A 14,813-nucleotide genomic window follows, 5' to 3' on the forward strand; every position below is an offset into this window, starting at 1 on the left:
TGTGTGTGTGTGTATGTGTGTATATATATATATATATATATATATATATATATATATATATATGAAAAATGGATTGAGAGATGTATAAATTTGAATGCATAGTTAAAGTAATAGTGATGCGTAGATATTCTATCTACTGTATCTATATGTAGATTTCTTGCTTGTTGCTCACCTGTCTAGTGTGTAGTTATGTATTTCTATACTCTCTAATCTATCTGCCTCCTATATATCTCTCTCATGTCGGTCTCGCACTTTGATACAGTACAGAAAGTCTCCTCCCTGTAGGATGGCCTACGTAAACTGGCCAAATGGGAGAAAAATGGCAAATGAGATTTAAAGGGTCTGATCAGAACTCCCAGAAGTCGGCTCTATTGATTGTGTAGTGGATGGAGCTGGTTATAACAGCGATGAACCCTGTCTCTTCAATGGGAGCAGCATGACAATAACTACTTAGTGGACGGGCCTGTGTAGTTCTGGCCCTGGAGCTACACAGAGCAGCTGATCGGCAAAGGGTGCTCAGTGGTGGACCCCAGCTGATCAGTCACTTGCTGTTCGGATGCCTGGTCCTGAAATCTTGCACTTCATCGGCGCATGGCATTGATCTCAGGAGGCATGGGGTGGGCTGGATACTTACAGTGGCCCCATGTTGTAGGTAGGTTTAAATTGACAGAAGGCAGGGACAACAGAAGTAGTCAGGGCCAGCAACACCTTAGTGCAGCACAAAATACAGTCCCCAAAAAAGCAAATACCACAGTGCAGCACAAAATACTGCCGTCCCATCACATTTTGTTTTGTCACACTATCCTAAGGACGGCAATACAGTTTAAATTCAGGGGGAGGCCTGCGGCCGCCGGCCAAGTGCATGAGTACCTGATGCTTCAAGCATTTATTATTTAATGTTGAGAGGATCAGATCATTCTGTACCTAGCTGGTGGCCATGAGGAGGGCTTAGGCAGCCCGCTGGGCATCGGCCCACTGGGAGATTTTCCTGAAGGGTCTATGGCCAATCCGCCCCTGCAGGAGGCTCTCTGCTGTGATCAGTGTCTACTCAGTATGCCTAGGTTAATAGGGTTGGTCATGGTGACGGATTCTATTTAAGAAAAAAAGTGCAATTTTGTCACAAACTTCAAAGGTATTAATGTACAATTATGGAACATGCTCTGACAGTTTTTGGTAGTGGCTGAACGTGTGGATAGGTTTAGGAAGAGGTTAGATGTCTTCCTTGAAACTCTTAATATACAGAGTTACTGAAAGAAGTAATTCCATCTGAAACATTTCTGGCATAGCAATAGGTACCACCACTAGTACCTGCTGTTATCTCAAAAACAGGGCCCCACCATGAGTGGAAAGCACACTACTACATGTGTGGCCTTCTTCATTCATTACTTTGGGACTTCTGAAAACAGCGTGGCTCTGGCTTGGCTCTTTTCTAAAGTCCCATAGTGGTGAATAGAGAGGATGCTGTGCATGCGCAGTGTGCTAATGTTTAGTGCCAGGATCTGTTCTTGAGATAGGTGCAGGTAACACCTCTGTGACCCACTCCTATCAGACAATTCTGTTGATAAACCATAAATGTCATAGATGGGACAACCCTTTTAAAGGAGTATTCCAATCCTTTTATATTGATGGATTATCCTCAGGATATGACATCAATATCTGATTGGCAGAGGGCAGACACCCCACACCCCTGACAGTATTTTGTTCTGCAGTAGCTTCCTCGCATGATGTACAGCTCTGTCCATTGTGTGTTGGATGGAGCAGGTAAGTGCTGCGCTCCTCCCATTGAAGTGAGTAGTAGCAGAGCCGCAGTAACCAGGTCCATCTGAACACGGTGGACAAAGCTGTATACTGCCGACACTGACTTCTGATGCTAGAGCTACTGCAGAACAGCTGATCTGCAGGGGTGCGGCTTGTCTGCCCTACTGTTCAGATGATAATGGGGCCATCAACAATAAAAGGACCATAAAACCCCTTTAAAGGGGTCGCCCGGACCTATACTCAAAATATTTGCGGACAGGTGAGTCTGCGTTTTTATGTTCAGGGCACAGGCTCAGATGTTAGGGGTTGTGTGCTCCAAGGCTGGACAACCCCTTTAATGTTGATCCAGGGATCTGTCCGATTGCCAACGGGTCAGGAAGGATTTTTTTCCACTTTATGATGAATTGAGTCTCTGCCATCTAGAATGGTTTTTGCTTTCCTCTGGATCAGTTTGGGTTTGTAAGTATTAAATGGTTGAACTTGATGGACTTTCAACCCACTAAGGCTTCTTTCACACTAGCAGCACGGACCTCCGGCAGACTGTTCTGTCGGGTGAACAGCCTGCCGGATCCGTCCTGCCGCTAGTGACCGTGTGCCCAAGGACTGCCACTCAGTCCCCATTGATTATAATGGGGGCGGGGGCAGAGTTCCAGTTAGGCACGGCGAGAGGCTGCCGGAATTAATGTTGGACATGTCGTAGTTTTATTCCGACAGCCTCTCGCCGTGCCTCTGCCGGAACGCCGCACCCGCCCCCATTATAGTCAATGGGGACAGAGCGGCAGTTTTGGGGCACACGGTCACTAGCGGCAGGAAGGATCCGGCAAGCTGTTCACCCGATGGAACAACCTGCCAGAGGTCTGCGCCGCTAGTGTGAAAGTAGCCTTAGGGTACTTTCACACTAGCGTTATTCTTTTCCGGCATTGAGTTCCGTCCTAGGGGCGCAATACCAGAAAAGAACTGATCAGGATTATCCCCATGCATTCTGAATGGAGAGAAATCCGTTCAGGATGCATCAGGATGTCTTCAGTTCAGTCTTTTTTACTTTTCAGGACGGCGATAATACCGCAGCATGCTGTGGTTTTATCTCCGGTCAAAGTTCCGGAACACTTGCCGGAATGCCAGATCCAGCATTTTTTCCCATTGACATGCATGAATGCCGAATCTGGCATTGCTGTCTGCGCAATCTCAGACCGCAAAAAAATAAATAAATAAAAATGCCAATGCATTTGTCATACGGATCAGGATCCTGATACGTATGACAAATGCCATCAGTTTGCATGTGTTTTGACGGATCCGGGAGACAGTTCTGGCGACGAAACTGTCTGCCGAAATCCTCTGCCGCAAGTGTGAAAGTACTCGAACTATGGAAGTATGTCTGTCTGTCTTAAGACTATCTACCTATAAAATGTATTAATAATTTAATTTCCTCCATTAAGGAAACATTCTTGGTGTTATTCGAGACCACCAGAAATTAGTGAACACCTTCCGATTAATGAGAAGAGCTGGTTATATCAATGAATTTGTCTCCATTTCCACCAACCTTACGGACAGATGCGTGTACATCTCCTCTGATGGAGGTCGGCTTTGCAGGTAATTATTTGTACAGGAGAGAAGGGAATAATTGGTCTTAAATAATGACCGGTGGATAATAAAGGTGCTAAGTAGAGGCTGCTGCAGATTGCTTGTTAGGATTGTGTGTACTTGAGAGAAAAGCAAGCGCCCCGAGGCCGCTGATCCTTTCACACTCTGCTGCTTCTTCTGAGCACTCTTGACTTTAAAATTTTGCATGCCATCCATTGTGCTTGTGTCTCCACTTGGAGGTGAGACGCAAAAGGTCCACACGCCTCTGTTCATAGACATGACTAATAGACTTTTAGGGATAGTTACTGCAGCAGCTTTGTTTCCAAACGTATTTATTAGTATAACGGTAAAGATGGAGAAAATGTATATAAGCATGTAAATTATGACATAAAAAATGACCATAGATCTCCAATATTATTGAATACTGTCAAATATAGTTTGAAGAGGTATGAAGTAACAGAACAAAACATATGTAGAATAGTAGGAAGTTAACGAGCAGTCAAGTCGTCAGTGTACTAAAGTAGGTGTGTGTGTGTCCCGTGTTGCCTTATTGCAGCCCACATACGGCGGATCCGCAATACACGGGACACCGGCCGTGTGCATTCCACATTACGGATGCGGACCCATTCACTTGAATGGGTCTGGAGATGCGGAACGGAAGCACTACGGAGTGCTTTCGTGGGGTTCCGTTCCGTGCTTCCGCCCTGCAAAAAGATAGAACTTGTCCTATCTTTTTGCGGAATGGACTGATCTCTGACCCCATTCAAGTGAATGGGGTCGCGATCCGCATGCGGCTGGCCCACAGTCGGTGCCCGACTGCCCGTGCATTGCGGACCGCCCGTGTGCAAGAGGCCTAACCCTGTGAATAACTGCCGATACCGAAATTGAGAGAGACCTTCACCTGGATGCAATACGAGTCCCTGCAGATATTAGGATATAGTGTAGCAGCTTTATAGCCGGTGGTGTTCAATGTTGGAGGTTTAAGGCCTCTTTTGAAGTTGGCCCAGAATCTTCTCCCTATGGGACAAGTCCACCAAACGTGAAGGGTGTTACCGATTTCTTGGCAAGCCCTAAAACATAAAGGAGAAACCGTTGGATATATAAGGTGTAATCTAGAAGGCGCCATATAAACCCTGGGAAGTATATTTAAAGTGGTCTCCATTAAGGTTACCTTACTGAATGTCGTCCAGAATTCGTGCCACTGCTGCAATGTAAGGGTCTCCCCCCAAATCCACCCCCCAACCATACATAAACACCAACTTGAATCAGAAAGTGTCACATTTAAAATAGAACCAAGAAAGGAGAGGATACCCCCTCCTGCAGCATCTTTTTACAGGGATTGGTTGGAAGGTTTCATACACATGACAGTGTCCATATTTTGGCCCACAAGAGATGGGTAACTTCCATGTGCATTCTGCATTTTTCTCAGTGTGCTAGTTGCTGAAAAATACAGTCGTGTGTGAAGCTTAAGGGCTCATGCACATAAATGTATTTAGTTTCCGTGTTTCCATAGAATGAGGACCGCAAAAAATGCGGACAGCACACCGTGTGCTGTCCCATAGCCCTGCGAAAAAGATAGAGCGTGCCTTATTCTTGTCCGTTTTGCAGACAAGGCTAGGCATGGTTACAATGGATCTGCAAAAAAAATGGATGCAACTCAGATGTCACACGGACATCAGTATTTTTTACGGATCCGTGTTTTGTGGACCGCAGAATACATACGGTTGTGTGTATGAGCCTGTGTAATGAATCTCTCAAAATTGAAGAGATTTCTGCTTTCCTTTTACATGTAATTTAATTAGCTGTACTGGACTTTTTGAATATTCAGAAATATATTTTCCATGTAATTACTGTATCCATGCATTTGTGGACTCTGCTGACTATTGTATTTGTTTAAATTTTTGTACCAGCTTAAAAAAACGCTCATTAAGGCCTTTCACACGGGCTTTGCGGGAAAATGTGCGGGTGCGTTGCGGGAACACCCGCAATTTTCTGCGCGAGTGCAAAACATTGTAATGCGTTTTGCACTCGCGTGAGAAAAATCGCTCGTGTTTGGTACCCAAACCCGAACTTCTTCACAGAAGTTCCGGCTTGGGGTCAGTGTTCTGTAGATTGTATTATTTTCCCTTATAACATGGTTATAAGGGAAAATAATAGCATTCTGAATACAAAATGCATAGTAAAATAGCGCTGGAGGGGTTAAAAAATAAAATAAAAATTATTTAACTCACCTTAATCCACTTGTTCGCGTAGCCCGGCATCTCCTTCTGTCTCCTTTGCTGAACAGGACCTGGGGTGAGCATTAATTACATAAACAGGACCTGTGATGACGTCACTCCGGTCATCACATGATCCATCACATGATCTTTTACCATGGTGATGGATCATGTGATGACTGTGACGTCACCAAAGGTCCTTGTTGCTACAAAAAGCTAAGATCAAGACAGAAGGAGATGCCGGCTACGCGAGCAAGTGGACTAAGGTGAGTTAAATTTTATTTTTATTTTTTTTACCCATCTAGCACAATTTTACTATGCATTCTGTATTCAGAATGCTATTATTTTCCCTTATAACCATGTTATAAGGGAAAATAATAATGATCGGGTCTCCATCCCGATCGTCTCCTAGCAACCGTGCGTGAAAATCACACCGCATCCGCACTTGCTTGCGATTTTCACGCAACCCCATTCACTTCTATGGGGCCTGCGTTGCGTGAAAAACGCACAAAGAGGAGCATGCATGCGATTTTCACGCAACGCATAAGTGATGCGTGAAAATCACCGCTCATGTGAACAGCCCCATAGAAATGAATGGGTCGGTATTCAGTGCGGGTGTAAAGATATGCACTTTAAAAGCAAAGAAAATCCTGCACTTCTGACTGTACGGCTGACTGATTGCAAGAATCTAAGGCTACTTTCACACTGGCGTTTGGCTTTCTGTTTGTGAGATCTGTTCAGGGATCTCACAAGCGGTCCAAAACCGATCAGTTTTGCTCCTAATGCATTCTGAATGGAAAAGGATCCGCTCAGTTTGCATCAGTTCAGTCTCCATTCCGCTTTTGCTGCTTGCAGCGTTTTGTTGTCCGTCTGACGAAACTGAGCCAAACGGATCCATCCTGACACACAATGTAAGTCAATGGGGACGGATCCGTTTTCACTGACACAATATGGCACAATACAAAATGGATCCATCCCCTGTTGACTTTCAATGGTGTTCAAGATGGATCAGTTTTAAATGTACGGCCTGTACCACTGATAATGACTTGTTTTTGTATGTTGTACCCTGTACAATTTGTTCACTTTATTGAAAATCAATAAAAATTATATTAAAAAAGATGGATCCGTTTTGGCTATGTTAAAGATAACAAACTGATCCGTTCTGAACGGATGCATGCAGTTGTATTGTCTGAACGGATGCGTTTGTGCAGATCCATGACGGATCCGCACCAAACGCGAGTGTGAAAGTAGCCTAAGACTAAGGGGGGTCATTTATGAAACTAGTGTAAAGTAGAACTGGCTTAGTTGTCCATAGCAACCAATCAGATTCCTCCTTTCATACCGGACAGCTTTTTTGGAAATTTAAAGGTGGAATCTGATTGGTTGCTATCGGCAACGAAGCCAGTTCTACTTTACACCAGTTTGATAAATGACCCCTTAAGTTTGGCATGCTGTCAGAAGCGATCTATTGAGGGGATCCACAGGTGGAGAGGGATCCATAGCAGAAGTGCACCCAGCAAAAGCCCAATCCACTTTAATGAATGCTGTGGTGACAGTAGTTCTACATTTGACCTAAACGCTGAATCCACAATTACCTTCCGCCAAGGTGGGCATAAGTTAATGGACAAGAGCTAGGTGACAATTGCTTAGCACAAATTTCCTCTTTCGTTGTCATTTTCGTTTTAAGGGTCCATTCACGCGTCCATAGGTGTTTTGCGGTCCGCAAATTGCGGATCCGCAAAACACGGACACCAGCAATGTGGACCGCACATCGCGGAACTATAATAGAAAATGCTTTTAGAATAGGACATGTTCTATTTTTTATTTTATTTTTTAAGGGAACGGAATTGTGGATCCGGACAGCACATGGCATCCGTTCCGGCCCCATTAAAAATGAATGGGTCTGCAAAATCTGAAACTGATGCGGAAAAAATTTGCGGAGCTGTGAATGGACCCTTAAAGGCATCTGTCAGCAGATTTGGCTGATCTGTTACATGTGCATTTGACAGCTGAATGCATCTGTGTGATATTTTATCAATCTGCTCCTCCATTTCTAAATGAACTGACACAGGTAAAATTTACTGGTTGTCAACCACTTATGATAGCCATTGTAATGCTTATAAGGGTGAGCATTTTATTTGCTAGTTTATTAGAGCTAGGCATGTATACCTGAGTTAGGCTGCTTTCACACTGGCGTTTTAGCTTTCAGTTTGTGAGATCCGTTCAGGGCTCTCACAAGCGGTCCAAAACGGATCCGTTTTGCCCTAATGCATTCTGAATAGAAAAGGATCCGCTCAGAATGCATCAGTTTGCCTCCGTTCAGTCACCATTCCGCTCTGGAGGCGGACACCAAAACGCTGCCTGCAGCGTTTTGCTGTCCGCTTGACGAAACTGAGCCAAACGTCCTGACACACAATGTAAGTCAATCTGGCTCAATAGAAAACGCATCAGTCTCCCATTGACTTTCAGTGGAGTTCATGACTGATCCGTCTTGGCTATGTTACAGATAATACAAACGTTCATGACAGATGCATGCGGTTGTATTATAGTAACTGATCTGTTTTTGCAGATCCATGACGGATCCGCCCAAAACGCGAGTGTGAAAGTAGCCCTAGTCTGTCAATGATTGTCAAAAGATCTGTAATTACCTTATAATAACAGCTTTCATTAATGTCCTCTGTCCCTTTCCACTGCTCCCTTAAAAGACCGTTGCTAGGTCTCGTCTGTCTTCCTTTCAGTATAAACAGACGGAGGGGCGGTCCTTCACACTGCATGCCTGCATTAGGCTTCAGAGTGAGAAGGAGTGTCTCTCAGTAATCCAATCTGATTGGCTGGCAGGGAGCTGCTGGCTACAGTAAGTGTGTATGGGAAGTGAGGGAAAGCAGTTTTGGCCTCGGAGAACTGGCAGAAGAGCCATCTTGAGAAGGTCCTCATATTGTAAATGTTTAAACAGCGGTAACGAAAGAAAAAAACTCAAGGAAAACAGTGGTATGTGAAGAAACTAAAGATTGCTTTATGCATAATGCTGTAGCAGCAGTAACATATGCTAACATTGATTTTTTTTTTTTTATGAAAACATGACAGTTACCCTTTAAAGTAGAACCCAAATTGCATATAAATGCACGGGGCACCCACATCAACTTCTGTTGCACTTTCGGTACTAGCATTTTATTCTTGAAGCAGGTAGCTCAAGAAGAACAAGGTGGCCCTGCACTATATAAAATTATGGTAAAGCTCAGAAATAAGCGACCACATGAAATAAGTCTATTACTTTGCCATCACGTCACTATGTCAGCACGAGGTTGGTGGCATTGCCGGATCGATTAGATAAATAGTGTCGTTTACAAATGCCTTCTAATTACGAAGGAAAATCGTCTGAATCTTACAAACGCTAATTAATATTTCTTTAGGAGCAGCTAATTCTTTGAAAGGGATCACTCAACTGGAAAATGTAATGCTATTGTATGGAGGAAATAAAGGGGCCTATGGCAACAGTTTGCACCTGGCGAGGGCCTATCAATCACGTACCATCATGTGTGCCTCATTGACAGGAGATACAAGTTTATTAGGCTAAATAGAGCGGTTTTATATCAATAGAACCAGTCATAAGCTGCGGGCCAAATTACAGGCACAATGCATGTTATCTGCTAGTCCTCAGCAATATGGCCGACCCTCTTTTGCTAGTTGTCCTGCAAGCCCCAGTACTGTCTAGAACAGCTGGGGTCCCCTGAGGTTTATACGTACGGGATAGTTCTCCCACACAAAGGATCTGGCACCAATGGAGGAAACTGCCCACATACATTTGAGAATAGGAGCTGCCAAGGTTTACTTGGGTTCTGACATCCCTAAAAGCCTCATATGTCTTGTTGCCAGAACCAAATGCAGAATTTCTGGTTCCCATGTAGATTTGTTGGAGGGTAGGTAAAAAAAATTTAAATAATAGTAGCAGGCACTCACTATTACAGCTGGATACGTGTATAATTTATTAGGATAATAGAATATAAATAATATGTAAATAAAAATTAATAAAATCGAATAGCTATGCGTCCTCAGCTAGTTGACCGAATTAGCTGGATATATTGTATATACTTTGATGAAGCAGCTCAGTAAAATGGATGGTTAACAGTTGGTTTGTGGGTTTGATGCAATTGATAAGTTCCAACGTAACAGTTATTTAAACAGAAAAGGTCCCCATGCTGAGTACGCCAGATATGGTGATCAAATGATTGGTTATACACACCGGAATGCAGACAGCGGAGCCTGATTTGACACTGCAAACAAATATCTCCAGAACAATTTTACACCTTTTGCCTATTAGAGTAACTCACGTTTTCTGGGGGTGATGTCGTCTCGAGGATGTGCCTGGACGCGGCGTCCCGCGTGGTCTATGGCACTGCTCTTACCTCTGGTTCTGACCTCCCCTTTATGGAGTTCTCTGTATAGATGCTTTCATCCTTCGGTGAAGTAAATTTGAGCATAACGAAGAGCTGGAAGACCAATTAACACTAATTAGGTCAATTGGCAACATGATTGGGTATAAAAAGAGCTTCTCAGAGTGGCAGTGTCTCTCAGAAGCCAAGATGGGTAGAGGATCACCAATTCCCACAATGTTGCGCAGAAAGATAGTGGAGCAATATCAGAAAGGTGTTACCCAGCAAAAATTGCAAAGACTTTGCATCTATCATCATCAACTGTGCATAACATCATCCGAAGATTCGGAGAATCTGGAACAATCTCTGTGCGTAAGGGTCAAGGCCGTAAAACCATACTGGATGCCCGTGATCTCCGGGCCCTTAAACGACACTGCACCACAAACAGGAATGCTACTGTAAAGGAAATCACAGAATGGGCTCAGGAATACTTCCAGAAACCATTGTCAGTGAACACAATCCACCGTGCCATCCGCCGTTGCCAGCTGAAACTCTACAGTGCAAAGAAGAAGCCATTTCTAAGCAAGATCCACAATCTCAGGCGTTTTCACTGGGCCAGGGATCATTTAAAATGGAGTGTGGCAAAATGGAAGACTGTTCTGTGGTCAGACGAGTCACGATTCAAAGTTCTTTTTGGAAATCTGGGACGCCATGTCATCCGGACGAAAGAGGACAAGGACAACCCAAGTTGTTATCAAGGCTCAGTTCAGAAGCCTGCATCTCTGATGGTATGGGGTTGCATGAGTGCGTGTGGCATGGGCAGCTTGCATGTCTGGAAAGGCACCATCAATGCAGAAAAATATATTCAGGTTCTAGAACAACATATGCTCCCATCCAGACGTCATCTCTTTCAGGGAAGACCCTGCATTTTTCAACAAGATAATGCCAGACCACATTCTGCATCAATCACAACATCATGGCTGCGTAGGAGAAGGATCCGGGTACTGAAATGGCCAGTCTGCAGTCCAGATCTTTCACCTATAGAGAACATTTGGCGCATCATAAAGAGGAAGGTGCAACAAAGAAGGCCCAAGACGATTGAACAGTTAGAGGCCTGTATTAGACAAGAATGGGAGAGCATTCCTATTTCTAAACTTGAGAAACTGGTCTCCTCGGTCCCCAGACGTCTGTTGAGTGTTGTAAGAAGAAGGGGAGATGCCACACAGTGGTGAAAATGGCCTTGTCCCAACTTTTATGGGATTTGTTGACAGCATGAAATTCTGATTTAACATATTTTTCCCTTAAAATGGTACATTTTCTCAGTTTAAACTTTTGTTCCGTGACTTATGTTCTATTCTGAATAAAATATTAGAAGTTGGCACCTCCACATCATTGCATTCAGTTTTTATTCACGATTTGTATAGTGTCCCAACTTTTTTGGAATCCGGTTTGTAACTGCTACGTTGGAACATATCAATTGCATCAAACCAACAGTGACTGTTAACCATCCATTTTACTGAGCTGCTCCATCAAAGTATATACAATATATCCAGCTAATTCAGTCAACTAGCTGAGGACGCATAGCTATTCGATTTTTATTAATTTTTATTTACATTTTTTATTTATATTCTATTATCCTAATAAATTATACTTGTATCCTGCTGTAATAGCAAGTGCCTGCTACTATTATTTCAATTTTAAGCCTGGGTGAAGCACAGCAAGAGCACCGCTACCGCTAAGTCAGACGGTGGAAGCACGTCATCCTAGCCCTTCTTTTATAATTAGGTACATTTTTTTGCATTTTTTATATTACCAAGCTACAAAATTCACTTAAATGTAAAGTTTATATTATAGGGCAAGTACTACCTAGATTACAGCCTCCAATGAGTGAGCAGTCATACACTATCAGTCTGGATATTTTAAAGTGTTTTCTCTGTAGTTGCTTGGAATATTACTATACCAAGCACCACCTTCTTTCAAGTAAATTTTTTCCTCTGTCTTGAAAACGGTTGTATGATAGAAAAACATGTCTGCCTACCTCCAAAAACAGCGCTACTCTTATCTATATGCTGTCTTTCGTTTAGCAACTCCACCCCGTTCACTTTAGGCCTCTTTCCCACGGGCGTGTGTGCCCCGTGGCCATGCTGCGGGCCGCAATGCACAAGCACAGTCCGTAGGGCAGCCGCAGCAGATCGCGGACCCATTCGCTTGAATGGGTCTGCTATCCGGCCGTTCCGCTAAAAGATAGGACATGTTCTATCTTTTTGCGGAACGGAATTATGGGACAAAACCCCACAGAAGCACTCCGTGGTGCTTTCGGAGTGTTCTGTTCCGTGGTTCTGTTCCGCACCATCCCGCATCTCTGGATTTGCGGACCCATTGGAGTGAATGGGTCCGCATCCGTGATGCGGAATGCCCACGGAACGGCACCCGTGTATTGTGGATCTGCATGCCCATGGGAAAGAGGCCTTAATTGGTTGTAGAGTAGTACAAAAATACTGCTGCTCTAAAGGGATTGTCTGCATTGGATATGGTTTTGAGCTGATGGGGGTATTCTCCTGGTAAGGCCTCTTTCACACAAATGTATATTTTTTTCGTTTCGTTTTTGCGGTTTTTCGAAGAAAAAAAAACGGAATGTATTCTGTGTGCATTCCATTTCCATATATCTGTTCCGCTAAAAGGTAGAACTTGTCCTATTGCCCGCAAATAACGTTCCGTCGTTCCATTCAAGTCAATGGGTCCGCAAAAAATACAGATGTGTTCCGTATGCATTCTGTAAGTCATCCGTATTTTTGCGGATCCATGCCCACGTGTTTACTGTTTACAAACATTACAGTACATTACAGTAATGATTGCAAATTTTCTGTTTCCGTTTGCGATCCACAAAAAACTGATTGCATACGGAAACCATATGGAGATGTTTTTGCGGAAATACAGAATGGAAACGGAAACAAAAAAACAGAACAAAAGATCCGTGAGAAACGGACCACAAAATACAGCAAAACACATATGGTCATGTGCAAAAGGCCTAAGGCTACTTTCACACTCACGTTTTGCGCGGATCCATCATGGACGGATCGGTTCAGATAATACAACCGTCTGCATCCGTTCAGAATGGATCCGTTTGTATTATCTTTAACATAGCCAAGACGGATCCGTCTTGAACACTATTGAAAGTCAATGGAGGACTGATCCGTTTTCTATGGTGCCAGATTGTGTAAGTGAAAACGGATCCGTCCCCATTGACTTACATTGTGTGTCAGGACGGATCAGTTTGACTCAGTTTCATCAGACGGACACCAAAACGCTGCAAGCAGCGTTTTGGTGTCCGTCTTCAAAGCGGAATGGTGACTGAACGGAGGCAAACTGATGCATTCTGAGCGAATCCTTTTCCATTCAGAAAGCATTAGGGCAAAACTGATCCGTTTTGGACCGCTTGTGAGAGCCCTGAACGGATCTCGCAAACAGCCAAAACGCCAGTGTGAAAGCAGACCAAGGCCCCTTTCACACGAGCGAGTTTTCCATGCAGGTGCAATGCGTGACGTGAACGCATTGCACCCGCATTGAATCCTGACCCATTCATGGGTCCGTGTACATGAGCGTTGTTTTTCACGCATCAGTTCTGCGTTGCGTGAAAATTGCAGCATGTTCTATATTCTGCGTTTATCACGCAGCCCTGGCCCAATAGAAGTGAATAGGGCTGCGTGAAAAACGCATTGCATCCGCAAGCAAGTGCAGGTGCGATGCGTTTTTCACTGATGGTTGCTAAGAGATGTTGTTTGTAAACCTTCAGTTTTTATCACGCGTGTGAAAAATGCATCAAAACGCATTGCACCCGCGCGGAAAAAACGAAACAACTGAATGCAATCGCAGACACAACTGACTGAACTTGCTTGCAAAATAGTGCGAGTTTCACTGAACGCACCCTGAACGCATCCGGACCTAATCCGTCACGCTCGTGTGAAAGAGGCCTTAGGCTAGGTCTACACGACGACATTTGTCGCGCAACATTTTGTTGCACTAATGTCGCGCGACAATTTTTATAATGGCAGTCTATGGTGTCGCACTGCAACATACTGCGACGCAACAGTCGCAGAAAATCCATTCGAGATGGATTTTTCTGCGACTGTTGCGTTGCAGTCGCAGCATGTTGCATGTTGCAGTGCGACACCATAGACTGCCATTATAAAAATTGTCGCGCGACATTAGTGCGACAAATGTTGCGCCTTATCTGTCGCGCAACTTTTTGTTGCGCAACAAATGTCGTTGTGTAGACCTAGCCTAACCCTAAGTTCAGACCTGAACGTTTTACAGCGCGTTCCTACGCGCTGTAAAACGCTGAACAAGGATAAACCAATGATTCCCCATGGGAATGGTTCTCACCTGGGCGTTTTACAGCGCGTACGATCGCGCTGTAAAACGCCCAACGCTCAAACAAGTTCTTGAGCTTTTTTGGGGCGTTTTGTCGCGCGTTCCCGTACATAGGTATTCGGGAACGCGCGACAATGTGTGTTCGCTTCTCTGTATGCACGATTGTAAACGCCGGTACAATCACGCATACAGAGCGCTCCTTTCAGAAAGCTCAGGTCTGAACCCAGGCTAAGGGTCACCTCCTAGCTGAAGAGATCTGTATTCTGTGGGTCCTGAGAAGGTCTCCAGGTATCAAGTAAAAGCAGAGAACACCTGTTTCTCAATTTAGGTGCTTCCTTCTCAATATGTTGTGCCCTTTGGGTTGTAGAAAACTATGTCCTACCCACTTCCCTAACCTTGACCAAAAATGTAAAAAACTAATGAATGATAAATGGTGGGGGAGGGGCATTGTCTATCTACATGGACCACTACATTTACCCACTTCTCTTTGGGGCAGACATATAGACTTGTCTATAGT

At 44.1% G+C, this 14,813-nt stretch overlaps 1 protein-coding gene across 1 annotated transcript in view; it reads left to right on the forward strand.

Moving 5' to 3' along the window:
• POLR3B (RNA polymerase III subunit B) overlaps nucleotides 1-14,813 on the forward strand; it is a 127,561-nt gene that overhangs the window by 60,269 nt on the left and 52,479 nt on the right. Inside the window, exon 16 of the mRNA XM_044277931.1 lies at nucleotides 3,195-3,348. Within this exon, the coding sequence (XP_044133866.1) occupies nucleotides 3,195-3,348 (154 nt within the window). The remainder of the gene's footprint in view (nucleotides 1-3,194; nucleotides 3,349-14,813) is intronic.

Source organism: Bufo gargarizans, chromosome 2, assembly GCF_014858855.1.
Source record: "Bufo gargarizans isolate SCDJY-AF-19 chromosome 2, ASM1485885v1, whole genome shotgun sequence".
NCBI lineage: Eukaryota > Metazoa > Chordata > Amphibia > Anura > Bufonidae > Bufo > Bufo gargarizans.